General features: G+C 44.5%; 1 protein-coding gene across 1 annotated transcript in view; it reads right to left on the bottom strand.

Annotated features, from left to right (window-relative positions):
* The window catches only part of dhrs3b (dehydrogenase/reductase (SDR family) member 3b), a 19,518-nt gene extending 4,352 nt beyond the window's left edge, over window positions 1-15,166 (bottom strand). The window contains exons 1-2 of the mRNA XM_079510566.1: window positions 14,385-15,166; window positions 3,946-4,089 (exon numbers count right to left, since the gene is read on the bottom strand). Of these exons, the coding sequence (XP_079366692.1) occupies window positions 3,946-4,089; window positions 14,385-14,579 (339 nt within the window). The 5' untranslated portion in view covers window positions 14,580-15,166. The remainder of the gene's footprint in view (window positions 1-3,945; window positions 4,090-14,384) is intronic.
* Window positions 15,167-16,266: the final 1,100 nt, after the last annotated feature.

Raw genomic sequence — 16,266 nt, 5'->3', positions numbered from 1 at the left:
TAGGTCTGCTATTTTTGAAAAATCAAAAAAAAGAAGGAAAAAAAAAGTTTTTTTTTTCTTTTTTTTTCAAAAGGGCACATTGCCAAAAGGGCAGGGGGTGCTCTAGCACCCCCTAGTGCAGCGCTACTCAACCCGCGGCCCGCGGGCCGCATGCGGCCCGACCAACAGATCTGTGCGGCCCGTCATGATAATGCCAATACAAAGATTTTTGCATGTAGAAAAAATATTTCTAGCGTTTCTAACCACAAGAGGGCGATCATGTGTAAGCTATTGAGCTGTTCTACTCTACCTGACAAAAAGTGGTCGATCTACAAGTCCACAAGTAGTGTATCCACAACGCGTTGATAATTTGTAGATCGGCTCGCGTTCGGCACGCAGCGCCGTCATACGAGGAAGTGAGTGCACAACAAGTCACAGGGCGCGCAAACAAAACAGGCTGCATGTAAACAGGCTGCAGCAACATGGCGAAACGAAAACTAGCAGATGAGCACAGAGTGTTTCAGGAGAAGTGGGAAGAAGAGTTTGCATTCGTGGAAATAAACAACAAGCCAGTGTGTCTCCTTTGTCAGAGGCCAATTGCAGTCGCAAAACGTGACAATATTAAGCGTCACCATACCACACTTCACGGGGATTTCGGTGGCGAATACCCACCAGGTACCAACATAAGAAAGGATAAAATACGCTCACTTATTGCAGCCTTACGTGGGCAACAAAACACGCTGAGAGTCAGCTGTAAAGAGAGTGACAGAATTACAGAGGCGTCATACAAAGTGGCGTGGAATGTGGCGAGAAGCAAAAGACCTTTCACTGAAGGAGAGCTCATTAAAACATGTTGGCTGGACGCGAGTGAGTCACTGTTTGCCGATTTTAAAAATAAGGATGCTATCATCAGACAGATATCCAAACTGCAACTGTCTGACTCGACCCTCTGCCGACGTGTGGAAAACATTTCTGATGATTTGTTTTTGAAAATGATAGAAGATCTCAAGAAATCAAACCATTTCAGCTTGGCCATAGATGAGTCTACTGACGTGTCAGACACAGCACAGCTCATGATTTGGGTACGTTTTTTTAATGGCACTTGTTTCAGGGAGGAACTTCTGGCACTTCTGCCATTAACTGGTCAGACAAGAGGAGAGGACGTGTGTTTGACAATCATGGACTTTTTCCGAGGGCCAGGGAGAGAGATTGATTTGGGAAAACTGGTGTCAGTTACTACAGATGGCGCACCATCTATGGTTGGGCGTGAGAAAGGGCTTGTTGCATTAATGAGAAAAGAACCTGGAGTCCCTAACTTCCTTTCCTACCACTGTATTATTCACCAAGAGCAGCTCTGCTGCAAACTGAGGGGTGGTGATGAACTGAAAACAACGATGGGTAAAGTCGTGAAAGTTGTAAACTACATTAGAGCCCATGCACTTAAGCACCGACAATTCCGCACACTGGTTGAAGAATACGACACACAATATCAAGACCTCTCATTGCATGCTGAAGTCCGGTGGCTGAGCAGAGGCATCGTACTGGAGAAGTTTATGGACTTGCTGCCTGTGATTCGAGAGTTTATTACACAGAAGAAACAGAGTGATCTGTATTATGTCAGCGATGAGCAATTCGCACTACAAGTGGCTTTTCTGGCGGACATAACCAAGCACTTAAATTCCCTCAATTTGAAGCTTCAAGGAAATGACAAAGTGCTGCCTGTGTTAGTGAATGATGTTTCAGCCTTCAGAGAGAAGCTTTCACTTTATCAAGCTCAGATTGTCGACTCTGATTTCGAGCACTTCCCAATGTTACGCTCACAAGTCAGTCAGCTGCGCAATTACAGTGTGTCATTTCCACCAACCATACCTGTATGTGTCGCATACCTCGATGCGCTTGCTACGGAGTTTGCAAATCGTTTCACTGACCTAAAAGAAATCATGCCAGTGATTCGCATGGTAGAGAACCCATACAGCGCTGACGTGAGGGAAGTTTCACAGCAGTGTGACAAGTTTGGCGTTACAAGGGAAAGATTTGAAGAGGAACTGATTGAATTGAAAAACAATAACGCTTTGAAGCAGAAACATAATGAGCAATCAATGGTGGATTTCCTGGATGCGCTATGTGCCTGGCGAGTCATACAGCACCATCACTCTTTGTGCAAAGAAGATCTTGACGTGTTTCGGCTCAACCTATGTGTGTGAAAGTGCATTCTCTACTATGGGAATTATCAAGTCGAAACAGCGCAACGCTCTCAGTGACAAGCACCTCCACGACTGTCTGCGCACAGCAACCTCTGCATACGAGCCAGACCTGAGACGATTAGTGGCGAAAATGCAGACTCAAGTCTCACATTAAGTAAGTAATTATCTCGCCCTCTCTCTCGTTCCATCCCTGCCTCTCTCTCTCTCTTTCCATCCCTCCCTCCCGGTCACTCCCCCCCCCCCCCCTCTCTCTCTCTCTCTCCCCCCCCCCTCTCTCTCTCTCTCCCCCCTCCCTCCCTCCCTCTTTCTCTCTCTCCCCCTCCCTCTCTCTCTCCCTGCCCTGTCTCTCTCGTGTCACGTAGTTGTGTTTGCTGTTTACTGTCCCCGATGTCGTCTCTCTCCTGCCTCCTCTTTAATATATTTAGCCAAAATCAAACCTGATTTACAGTAGCTGATTTTTGAAAATATTCGTTTTAATTTCCATGTGAGTGAATTTAAGTAAAGTGTGACTGAATGTCATTGAAAGATATTCATGATTCTCTGTGTTTGTCTTTTACTGTATTTACAGGTCTGGACCAATTATAACAGCCTGTCAAGCAAGCTGAAGTCAGATGTTTTTCATGAACCCTTTCAGAAACTATTTTTGGCTTGTTTTAAACAAGACTTGTATTTTATTTTATTTTTCCAAAAAGAAGAACTGCCTCATTTAATTTCAAGTAGCCTACAGGCCTATATTTAATTAATAAGTATTTTTGCCTTATTGCACTGTTACTATTGCACTGTTACTATTCACATTTGGTGAATGAAGCCTGTTTCTTGACTTGGAATATTGTATTTATGTCCAGAGAGCCTTATATCCACAGAGCCTGAAACAAAAAAAAGTAGGAACAAGTTGTTGTTACAGTTGTTTCTGTAATTTAGGTACATGTTGGTATTTGTACCAGGCTTTATTTCAGTAGTATTGGCCTCTAACCTACCTCTGATATTTGCAACAGTAATATGTTCATGTTATCTTCACATGCTGTGAATAAAAGCCTCATTTTGTAACTTCATTTCATCATTAATTATTCCTTGAACCCCCAATTCTTTTATTGGCTGTGCCAAAAAAAAGCAGTTTTCTATGCATTTCAGGGGTACTGTGGGGTTTGAACCCCCAATTTTTTTATTGGCTGTGCCAAAAAAAAGCAGTTTTCTATGCATTTCAGGGGTACTGTGGGGTTTGAACCCCCAATTTTTTTATTGGCTGTGCCAAAAAAAAGCAGTTTTCTATGCATTTCAGGGGTACTGTGGGGTTAGAAACCCCAAAATTTTTTTGGCCGCGCCACTTCGCGGCGCGTCCTGGTGTCGCCGCAGAATGAAATTTCTGGGAGATCCTGTAAGAAATGAAAGCCACTTTCACCCCTGGGCTTGCGGCCCTTGGACTTCTGGCATTTTGCTGAGTGGCCCCTGGGCCATCCAAAGTTGAGTAGCCCTGCCCTAGTGTCTATCTGTGCACGCCACTGCCACTATCTCTTCTCTTTCACCAGATAATGACGCTATGGACGGTGCACCAGATTTGACAGCAATATCCTACTGCATTTATGGAAACATTTCAATTGCACTGTAATCTATATGCCAGATGGGAGACAGGCAGCTCTGAGCTCAATGCCTAGAGGGGAAAAGGGATGAAAATACACTGTAGCGAGAAGCCCTCACAACTCAAAGTGACATCTCTCTGTTTGTGCACAAACATCTTTACTTGACTGACTTCGAGCTAACGTACCTTTTCCCGAACCACCATTGCTTGCCTGTATACTTCTTCTCGATTGGCCACATCACACATGAAGTAATGGCACTCTGTTCCAGAGAGCGATATCTCCTCGGCTGTCTCTTTGAGGCACCTTTCCGTGCGGCCCCACAGGATCACCTATCCATGAAGAAAAGAAAAGCATTGTCAAAGTTTAATGCTGACGGAAAGCAAAGCATACAGAGCAGTTTTACACCAATTCCATGTGAGCTGCTGGGCTACACAAGAAACGATTCATGCACGCACGCACGCACGCACGCACGCACGCACGCACGCACACACACGCAACTTTGTTTCAGTTGTTTCAGCAGCTCTTGCCATTGCATATGTTTTGGGTCATTTTCATTTATCTGTCATTGGGACCGGGTCTAAGAGCGGGGGAGATCTTTGGGTAGAAATGCTCTTTTCATTCGGAGAACAGAGAGGCCATTTTCAGTCCTACAAATAGTTTTCGGGGGAAGATTAAAGGAGGCTGGGGGATGAGGGGTTGTTGTGTGAATGAACTGTCTCTTCATCTGCCCCAGAGACTAAATTAACTGTCTCTTCGTCTGCCCCAGAGACTAAATTAACTGTCTCTTCATCTGCCCCAGAGACTAAATTAACTGTCTCTTCGTCTGCCCCAGAGACTAAATGAACTGTCTCTTCGTCTGCCCCAGAGACTAAATGAACTGTCTCTTCATCTGCCCCAGAGACTAAATGAACTGTCTCTTCATCTGCCCCAGAGACTAAATGAACTGTCTCTTCATCTGCCCCAGAGACTAAATTAACTGTCTCTTCGTCTGCCCCAGAGACTAAATGAACTGTCTCTTCATCTGCCCCAGAGACTAAATGAACTGTCTCTTCATCTGCCCCAGAGACTAAATTAACTGTCTCTTCATCTGCCCCAGAGACTAAATTAACTGTCTCTTCATCTGCCCCAGAGACTAAATGAACTGTCTCTTCATCTGCCCCAGAGACTAAATGAACTGTCTCTTCATCTGCCCCAGAGACTAAATGAACTGTCTCTTCATCTGCCCCAGAGACTAAATGAAGGCCGGTCATTTGAGCAGAGAACATGGGGTTGGACGGAGGTGGGGGGGGCTACTGATTGGGCAATTAGATCTGTCAGTCTTTGGGGTCAGGGAAAGGTAATGAAATCAGGGGGTGAGCCCTCCTCATCTCTCAAACACACATTCTCAAAGAGATTACACGGCCGGTTGGGCAGATGAGCCCCGTCATTTCTGGTCAGGGAGTCTGAAAACAGTGCGTGTGTGAAGTGCTGAGGGGGCCAGTGTGGGGTTTGGCTGGTCGCCCGTGACCAAGGTTAATATTTGAGCAGAAAGTCCTCTGGAAAGTGATCCATAGTGTGTGTGTGCATGTGTGCGCGTGTGTGTGTGTGTGTGTGTGTGTGTGTGTGTGCGCGCGCGCGTGCGTGCGTGCGTGCGTGCGTGCGTGCGTGCGTGCGTGCGAGAGAGTGTGTATTTGTGAGCACATGGGGCAGCCTTTACCTCACACTTATTGTATTAAATTAATGTTCATTTGTGCACTTGAACTGTATATCCAGCTGCTGCTAATTGTGATATTTTTGTGTTTGCAATGAGTTATTGCACTCATTGGGAAACGGATGAATGTATTTTCAAGGAAGTAAACTCACAAACAATATTCATCAGGATTTTTGGACCTAGAGCTTCTGTTCTCAAATAAATAAAAACCAAAACACATCTGGGGCCTATATTTTTTTCTTTTATTTTTTAATTCGTTTTTATTCATTTGTATTTGTTTACCTGCGTTTCACTCTAATGTTTTTGCGGCTATGACACTTAAATGTCCCTCCGGGATCAATAAAGGTTATCTTATCTTTGATCATGTCTTTGAACTAGTATACAAACCGTTTTGTGTATCCAAAATGCCCATGGCTGTATTCTTATTAAAATATCATGCATTAAGGGGCATGTTAAGTATGCTAATTTCCTTAGCGCGAGCTCGGATTAATGTTTCATAAGGTCCCAAACATGGTACTTTATCCCATTTTGATCAGAAATACCACTAATAACCCCATACGCGTGCACGTGTACCGCGGTTTATCATGTAGGCTGTTTCTACAACGGGCGGCCTGTGGAGGCTAGCAATAATACCAGGTACCAATAATATTTGTTTATATTTTTTTTATCAAATCTCGTGATTCTCGTGGATGGCCCAGATGGTAATAATAGCTTTCCTCGAGATATCTCGTGGATGGCTTGGATTGGGTTAAGATACGTTAACCCATTTTGGGGCGGGAACCCCTGTTGGTGTTTTAAAGCATTATTTTATGCTTTAGCTATTGAAAAATAGCAGATCTACAAGCTCATAGCGCGGCACCGAGTGCCGCGCTATTAACTTGTAGGTCTGCTATTTGTTTTAAATCGTAAAAATGTGGCGCAAATCTTTGAATATATATTCTTTCAAAGTGAATGTTTTGAACTCAGTAACATTACAGTAACGATAAGTCCTGCCACAATTACATGTTGTGTGATGGACTACCTATCTCACCGTGAGATGAGGTCAATGAAGTTCACTATGCAGTTGTTCTGTCCCCTGTACCATGTTGACCTGTTCCTGTAGTGTACTGTATTGTATTGTGTTTTTGTATGGACATAGTGTTGGGTGCTAGCACATATGCACACATGGCATCAACGCATGGTGTTGTGTGCTGGCACACTATACACTCTGTCTTTCTTTTATCTGTTGTATTATGTTTTTGTATGGACAGTGTTGGGTGCTAGCACATATGCACACATGGAATCAACGCATGGTGTTGTGTGCTGGCACACTATACACTGTCTTTCTTGTATCATTCATTTTTTAAGAGCCTGCCCAGGGACTACAGATGGAAATTAGCTTTGGCTAACTCTGGCCCATTTACATTGAGGTGAAAACTGACATGTTGATTAATGAGCTTTGTCCCTGTCAAATAAATAAATAAAATGGGCTTAGCTACCTGCCAGACCACCAGTGTGGTCCTTTAGACACGTCACAAACACTAGTTTACTGGGGTTCCCCGGGGAGTCTGTACTTTACTTGGCCCCATTATTTTTCCCTCTACACCAAATCTCTTCGCCGACATATTAGCCGATCAACCAATTCACACCTAACACACAATGCATGGATACGTTCCCGGATGTTCGCCTATTTCCAAATTCCCAGATTAGGGACACTATAGGGTTCAAGTGGTTCAAAAGCTTGTAGTTATCAAATGAGAAGGTTAGCAAAATTCCTTAAGTCATATAAACATAACTTTGAGGTCTTTAGGGTTCATTAACCCCTTTTGGTGTTTTAAAGCATTATGTTATACTTTAGCTATTGGAAAATAGCTGACCTACAAGCTCATATCTGCTATGAACTTGTAGGTCTGCTATTTTAGAAAAATCGTGAAAATGTGCCTCAAATCTTTCAATATATATTATTACAGAGTGAACATTTTAACTCAAATCTTTCCTTCTGGGGAGGTCCCTGGAACAACATATTTTCAGATGGGGGGGGGGGGTGGAGGCATATTACATATAATTTTTGGGGTCCTTGACATGAAATATTGAGCACCACTGATACAGAAACATAAGGTTTTTCAGAAAACTGTCAGGACATTTTTTAAATTTCGATGTCAGGCCTAAACGGGTTAATGGGTGGGGAAAATCATCACGTACCTTATGGGACACATTCTCCACATCCTTATCAGAGCCAGTGCTATAGGTTTGCCCAACACCCTCCCTCCAGGACCTCCTGTCCTCATTTCATTGTGCTTTTTGTTTGCTTCATTTGCAAGCCAGCGCATTTGAGTAATCAGTGAAGACGGACAGTTCTTGACAAATAACCCAAAGCCTTTAATAGGATTCACGCCTGCAAACAAAGCTGACACTTCTCATTAAATAGTGGCACTCAAACTGTGCTCTTCTGTTACTTGTTATTTAATTTGCTAGGTTTATCACCCATCACAATTCACAACACGCACGCGCTGCACACGCACGCACGCACGCACGCGCTGCACATGCACGCACGCACGCACGCGCTGCACACGCACGCACGCACGCGCTGCACACACACACACACACACACACACACACACACACACACACACACACACACACACACACACACACACACACACACACACACACACACACACACACACACACACACACACACACACACACACACTTCAGAACAAACAATGTTCGGAAACAAATTGCTATCAGGACAGAAACCATTAAAAAACACAGCTTCTAATGGCCTTGATTCACAGTGGCATTTAATTGAATAATGTTAATTGTGTGTGTTTTATTTGGTGTTTCTTCTGTCTGCCGGCACTAAGTCTATTGACCTTGCATATAAGGCCCCTGATTATCACTGATAAGCCAGTGATTGCTTTAACTGATTGCACACCTAATGAGGTTTTAAAGCAGTGGTTCTCAAAGTGGGACCCGGGGACCCCCAGCGGTCCTTGAGGGGATTCCAGGGGGTCCCCAGCCAAATGTGTAAATAAAGCATCACAAACATTTTAACCCCTCTATCCATATTTTATACGTTGGCTATTCAAAAATAGCATATAAACAAGCTTCACGGCACATCACTTCATATCGTGCGATTTTTGCAAAATCTCGATGAATCTTGGTGCTGTGATGTGGGGAGAAAAACAACCAATAAAATACTAATCACAAACAACCAAAGTCTTGACAGTGTCCTTGAGAAACAGTTTAAGAAGCCCTGTTCTAAAGATCAACAAATAAGAGAAGGCGGGGGGGCTACACACCTGTAGCACAGCATACATACGGCATGCAGTTTCACCACCCTGGTGCCGGGGACATCTAATTTTAGACCATGTAGTTGCTTAAGATTGATTGATTTCAAATTTAGAACGACCATGGGGAGCGGTGCCACATTTCATATGAACATTTTCTTTCATTGCCAAAACTATGGGCAGTTTGCACATAGATTATAACTGATTCCCATGGGCAGCGGTGGCCGAACGGTTTGCGGAGCGGTCTTGATACCGGAAGGTCGTCAGTTCGAATCCCCGGACCGGCGCGTTAAAATTACCACCGCTGAAGTGCCCTTGAGCAAGGCATTGAAATGTTCTATGAGCAGGGTGTGGCTGTAAACAAGCATCTCGAGCTTAGTCCACTTCCCTGGGTAAACAAAGAACTTTGCTTTGCTTTACTTCCCCCACCCAACATGTAGTTTAATTTACTTTCATTGTCAAGTACTATTAAGCAATTTGAAAATACATTATAGCTGATTTCCCACCCTATCGGTATGCAACTTGGGAGGCGCTTAGTGGACAAAGCGTCCATCGAGTGCGTGGGCAGGTGGCACACATTCGCTTGGCTTCCACTTTGCTCGGGTGTCTCAAGGGGGGCTCAAAACCACTTCTGTCAACACGCCTGCCTTGTTTCCAATGATGTAAACTGTCATTAGTATCAAACTGCTATCAGACGCTATTTTTATTAAAGATAGAGAACTGAGGGCCCTTGGTAATCACCTACCGGTTGTTACTACTATACTCCTTTGTAGCTAGCTTAATGTGGTCACATTTGGCCCATATATCTGCCAGTGCTCCAGGTCGGCAGAATTCCCCCAAATAAAAGTTGATTTGATTTGATTCCTCTGTAGAGAAAATAAATTAAGAGAAAATGAATAAATATCTACTTGTGAGGGAATGAGAGGTGACATTGCCCGCTAACAGGAAAAAATCCTGCCCATATACTTTCTCCCTCCCTAACATCAAATGTTCAGGTGTGTGAATCAATTTATCTATCTAAATTATTAAAAATGAACAATAATTACAATTACAAGCAACTATCCAGAAAACTATCCAGTGCAAAATCAGAGTAAACACGAAATCGATGCTAAACAGTCACATAAGAGATAAGACATACAAGACAATAGAACGATCTACGACAGCAGCTGATGCGTGGAGGGTTATTTTTGCATGTGCAACAGTCACAGCACACATCTCTGAAAGTAAGCTGGGTGGGTATGAGCCCTCCGTTTCACACCCATTGTATGGACCAGCAGAGAGTGTGTGTGTGTGGGGGGGAGGGGGGGGGGGGCTCACACAGAGGGGGCAGGAGGAGTTCAGGAGGCAGTCGCCTGCCGCTGTCTAATTACTGCGGAGACAGCAGGGTCAGTTGCAGGGCAATACCCAGCTGGGAGCAGTGTGCTTCCCGCCTACAGCCCAACAACACACTCACCCACTCTCTCTCTCTCTCTCGCTCGCGCGCGCACACACACACACACACACACTCGCACGCACGCACACACGCACGCACACACGCACACACACACACACACGTGCATGCACTGCCTGTCGTCAGTGGCCTGGTTAGCTTCCCTTCGTCCTTCTAGTTTCCAGGTTTTTTTTTATATGTGGAGAATAAAAAACATTATGATCACAATGATTTTCACCACAAAGCTGTTCTAGAGTTCTCGTTAAGTAAATACGCTCGGAGTGGAAAGGAGCTTTGGGGGATCAGCCTTTTGTGTGAATATGCCATTTAAAGTTGTGAACCGTTCACTGGAACAGTCCCTGAAAGCCTGTCTCTCCCTGTGCTCTGAACAGTCCCTGAAAGCCTGTCTCTCCCTGTGCTCTGAACGGTCCCTGAAAGCCTGTCTCTCTCTCTGTGCTCTGAACAGTCCCTGAAAGCCTGTCTCTCTCCCTGTGCTCTGAACAGTCCCTGAAAGCCTGTCTCTCCCTGTGCTCTGAACAGTCCCTTAAAGCCTGTCTCTCTCCCTGTGCTCTGAACAGTCCCTGAAAGCCTGTCTCTCTCTGTGCTCTGAAGCCTGTCTCTCCCTGTGTTCTGAACTTAAAGCCTGTCTCCCTGTGTTCTGAACTTTAAAGCCTGTCTCTCCCTGTGTTCTGAACTTAAAGCCTGTCTCCCTGTGTTCTGAACTTAAAGCCTGTCTCTCTCTGTGCTCTGAACTTTAAAGCCTGTCTCTCTCTGTGTTCTGAACTTTAAAGCCTGTCTCCCTGTGTTCTGAACTTAAAGCCTGTCTCCCTGTGTTCTGAACTTAAAGCCTGTCTCTCCCTGTGTTCTGAACTTAAAGCCTGTCTCCCTGTGTTCTGAACTTAAAGCCTGTCTCCCTGTGTTCTGAACTTAAAGCCTGTCTCTCTCTGTGCTCTGAACTTTAAAGCCTGTCTCCCTGTGCTCTGAACTAAAGCCTGTCTCTCTCCCTGTGTTCTGAACTTGGATGCTGCCTCTTTGTAAACGCTCGCTCGCTGTGGTTTATTGTCTCAGTGCTCCGTTGTGTAACGGTTCCCTTAACAGCACACCAGAAGCACCCCCCCCCCCCCCGCCCACACAGTCACACACACACATACACGCACGCACACAAACACACACGCAGTCACACACACACACACACACACACACCCTGCTCTCCATCTCACTGGGATTCTTTCTATGCAGTTAGTCCTCCCCATACCGTGAAAAACACCAATGTCAGGAGAGAGAGAGAGAGAGAGAGAGAGAGAGAGAGGAAATTCCGGCTGCCAGTCACAAAGAACGAGGGCTCAAACTGGGGTTGAACTCTCATTCTTAGAGGTTAGTGCTTCCCATAAAGAATGTCCTATTTCTTTTTAGAGTCCCTTTAGGAGGGGAGTAATTGTCAGGCACACTACCACAGGTGTTGTTTTCAAAGCCTTCACACCTTGATAATACCCAACAATGGGGCTGCTGAAAAGCCTGGTGACATCCTTTGTTGCGCAGCTGCAAAGTATAGCTTTTAAAACCCACAGGTTTCCTCTCGCTTGTTCCCCCCGAGGAGCTGGTATTGAAAGGTCGCGGAAGGCAGTTAGTGTTTCACAGGTTTTTTTTATTTGTTTTGGCACCGGATTCACCTGCTAAGATTTATCCTTAAAAAGAGCATTGCAGACACAGTGCAGTGTCCAACACACATAGAAAATGACAACCTGTAGCAGTCCATTTTGCAGCTCATTGCATACAACGAACGGTGGGAATGATGTTCTCTATAACATACAGCTTATAATACTGTACTTGTACTTTGATGCACCTTGTGGTGCAACCTGGACACATCGTCACCTTGTGGTGCAACCTGGACACATCGTCATGATGTAAGCAGGGGCTCATGGAGCGTTTCAGGCCTTGTGGTGCAACCTGGACACATCGTCAGTGATGTAAGCGGGGGCTCATGGAGCGTTTCAGGCCTTGTGGTGCAACCTGGACACATCGTCAGTGATGTAAGCGGGGGGTCATGGAGCGTTTCAGGCCTTATACATCAGACACCCTCACCCGGGTGACCCGGCCGGGTCCGGACTTGCGTCCAGATAGCGAACTACAGTACGCCATGCTGCATGCATCTCCCCTCTTTACCCAGAGTGCAATGCTGCTTCAGGCTCTGTGGCAGGCCCAGCCACCTGCGCAGGAACTGGCCAATATTCCTTTTTAAAGCCCTCCATGAGGGTGAGTGTGTTTCATGGATCAGTAGCAGCCAGAGGAGACAAGGCAGATTGTTCAGGCTTGAAGCTCATTCTAGCCCATGTACTGTAATTAGCTGTATATTGCAGGTTGCCAGATCTGGACATTGGACCTCTAACACTCCACTTCCGCAGACTTCACAAGCAAGTGCAAACGGGGACACAGAGATGTTTGTAGCCGGTATAGATAGACTTCTTTAGACGATGCCACTCTGATGTTGAAGTCTCAGAGGACGCCGTAAGATCAAAGTTGTTATAATAGTCAAGGCTGAGGTTTTGGATCTTCTCTGGGACGTGGTACTTTGCTCAGAGCCAGTTCCACTAGCTTGTGTGGTATCGAACCGTAATCGTTGGAATTGGCCCATTTAACCTAATAGGATAGCAGTGACCGATCATGCACATACTATGTTGCCTGGTAGCATGGTAGAAAATGGCCTAGCCTGAAATGTTGACGAGAACAGTCAACAACTGTTTGTTTGACCAGTAGGACCTATCAATGTAGTCACTGAAGCATTTCAAGCCCAAGTGCCTGTTCCCTGTTGGGGAGGGGAGGGGGAGTCTGGTCTATTTATAAGTTCTCAGAGTGCATGGTTTAGCTGGGTGGGGTAGTCCTCTAGTCTAGAGCAGGCCAAGCTCCTTTGTTGGCAGAATTGTGTTTGGCAATATTACTGGCTACAAAAATGAAATAAAATAAAAACATTATTATTCATGATTATGATGTCATGTTGTAAACCTCTGATCCTCGTTTACTCACATGAACCCTAATATCCTTATTCTGGAGTGAACATGAAAAATTATTGCGAGTTTGTAGATTGGCTATTTACAGCAAAGCGATTTGGTGAAAGGGGGGGGGGGGGGGGGGGTATCTAGAGGTCAGGTTGAGGTCTCGGTTTTGACTCTTCCCTGCACAATTCTATAGGCCTTTCTCTGAATTAATCTCAATTAGTCAATCATGTCAATCATTTACATAATGTGATAACTTGTTAGTTACTTTTGGTTAACTCTACCCTGCTCACAATCATTATTATAAGTTCAATTGTTACATTTCAATAGCTTTATTACTGTCATCTAAGATTAACCTTTACTTAAGTTGTGCTTTATACTATATGCATGTCTTTTCAACCATTGTTTTGTGTAACTTCAACGTTGTTGTCAAAGGGACCTGTAGTAGGCCTATATTATACCTGTAATAGATTGCAATATTCAGAATCAGAAACACTTTATTTGCCACACTGCAACCGTTTAATCTAACCCACTACTTCCAACTCTGCAGAAGACAGTTTGTAAAATCGTGCACAATCTGCACATGCTTTTCCCAAAATGGCTATATGAGCAATATTGAAACTGGGAAAACAGGAACAAAGTTTTATGACGTGTTTTAAAGTTGTGCACATGTGCTGACATGTAGCATAACCTTAACTACAATAGGCTACTCGCAGACACACACACACACACACACACACACACACACAGCGCGCGCGTGCCTAATATTTCGTGGAAGCCACACTTCTGCTCACATCATTCAAATGTTTCATCACTCAGAAGCATGTCAGGATATGTCAGTCGAATCCTTTAACTAGATTGTATCAGTGAGGCTCTCCAGACTTGCCCTGCAGCTGACCCCAACTGCCGTACAATACTTGAACCAATTAACCGAATAGAATTCAGTGTCAACCATCTCATTAGACCAATTACTTAACATCCCTGTTTGAATATGATTAAACCCTCAAGTTTGCATACTTGAATGTTTTGAGAAGAGCTCAGTAACCATCGTAACCATCATAAGCTATACACACTACCACGTCAAAACTACAATCACTTCTATTCACTATTATTTAGTCTATTGCTGTTGCATCGAAGGTGCAACAAGTTGTAGCCTATACGTTTAGTAGTATAGGATTACATTTCAATTAAATAAAACATGCAACGATGCAGTCTGCAGTGTTGGGAGAGTATATACCCTTACCTTTTTGGCCCCCTGCTTTGCGAACTCTTTGGCCAGGTAACGACCGATGCCCCGTCCGCCGCCGGTGATCAACACCACGTCCTGGCTCAGGTCTTTCCGTCTGCTGGGTAGCAGCGAGCAAACACTTGCTTTTAGAATGTAATAGATCATCTGAACAGGGAAAAGAAGCATGCAGCCCACGCTCCTCAAATCCATCTTGGATGGTCCTTTCTTGGTCTGCGATAATATTGTTTACGCAAAGTTTGTGAGTATAGCCTACTCTCGGATACAGAGATGCAAATGTTTTAAGGGTTTTATGATCCGTATACGAACGATATCATTTGCAGTCACTACTATGCGTTTCACCAATAATCCACAAGCGAAACATTAAGAAAGCCCTGTCACTTCGTGGAGCGCTGACATGTTAAGCAACAAGACTCTTCAAAAAAAAGAAAAGAAAAAAAAAAGGGAGAGAGAGAGAGTGAGTGATCGCTCATAACGCCTTGTCGTTGGTTGGTAATAACCTACAGCCTAAACATGAAACAGGTCGAGGCGACGCGTCTTTCTCCGTATCGAGCGCACTACTGAAACTCTCACTCTGGGCTCGCGGTGTTGTGTTCCTATACTGAACGTTACCGCCTCTATATACTCTGTCTAGTGAAGTCTACTTTCCTTTATGGCTTTTCTCGTTCTGGTGGCGAAAGGACCTGGACGGTCGGGTCGGACCTGAGGGGAGTTTTTGTATGAGCATTTAATCCTGATTGACATGTTAAGTGGGGGTGATGTCTGCTCCTAGTGGCTGCGCCTTCACCTCCCCACGGTGCCTACAGTTGAAAGTCTTGTCTCATCTCTAGAAGGTTAAGCTCTGCTCAGTGAGAATCGGTGCGATTGCAACTTTTGTGTTTAAACCAAGCCATGTGGGTCTCAAGTCTCACAAATGATTCATTATCTTTAAACCTTACCCAGGCTACATTCTGCAATGATAATCTGTTCTGAAATAATTTTACCTGGATGGAAACGAGAAACTTTCTCTTTCATAATCAGTATTATTAATCATTCATCACCCTGGTTATAGGCTACTAGCCCATGCACAGCACTCACCCAGACCCACGCGCGGGCACTTGTCAAATGGCCAGCCCAGAATGCATACATTGCCTAGTATCCTGGCTGGCTACAGTAGCTATACATGCTGCTTTTTAGGCTCGCACCACCATCCTGTTCTTAAGACCACTTTGGCATTGACATCTACACAAATGGTGTAATGGGTGCAAAGGTGCAGGATCGTATAACATGGATCATAACATAGATAAGAAAACGCGTTTTATGTGAATGCTAAACCTATACTTTTTAAACCCCGGCCGTTGGTTGGGAAGGCAACAAATAAAACCATGCAATTTTGTGTTTGATTGATTGATTAAAATTTGTATTCACAGTTGAGTTCAACGAAAGTACAGGTTAATACAAAAAACTGCTACGAGGATAAAACCATAAAAAAAGCACTAAGACTTGTTTGTGACAGAGCAGTTTGAGAAATAGGTTAACTAAACAGAATCATGGCCAAACTAGAAAAAGTGCCCTTCTGGGCACAGGTCTCCACCAGGAGGATAGGAGTGTGTGTGATGTTTGGCAAAATGTTTAGGAGCAATATAAACGTGTGCGAGATGCGGCTTGGCCTGTTGTAGCGCCACCATGAGGCTGATTTGAAAACTGTCAAGTGGCATTTCAAAGCCTAGTGGGAATATGCATGCACAGTTTCACCACAATCGGACGCTGCGTTGAGTAGTTGTGGCGATTTGTACAAAACGGGTACAAAGCGGGCTACTCCTGAAAAGTGTAGAAGCCAATCGTAGCCAATGAGGGTGGATTATGAGAAATCAAACAAACCCGTCTTGATCACATGACT

This window comes from Electrona antarctica (assembly GCF_951216825.1).
Source record: "Electrona antarctica genome assembly, chromosome: 9".
Taxonomy (NCBI): domain Eukaryota; kingdom Metazoa; phylum Chordata; class Actinopteri; order Myctophiformes; family Myctophidae; genus Electrona; species Electrona antarctica.
This window is presented reverse-complemented; position numbering and strand designations above follow the sequence as displayed.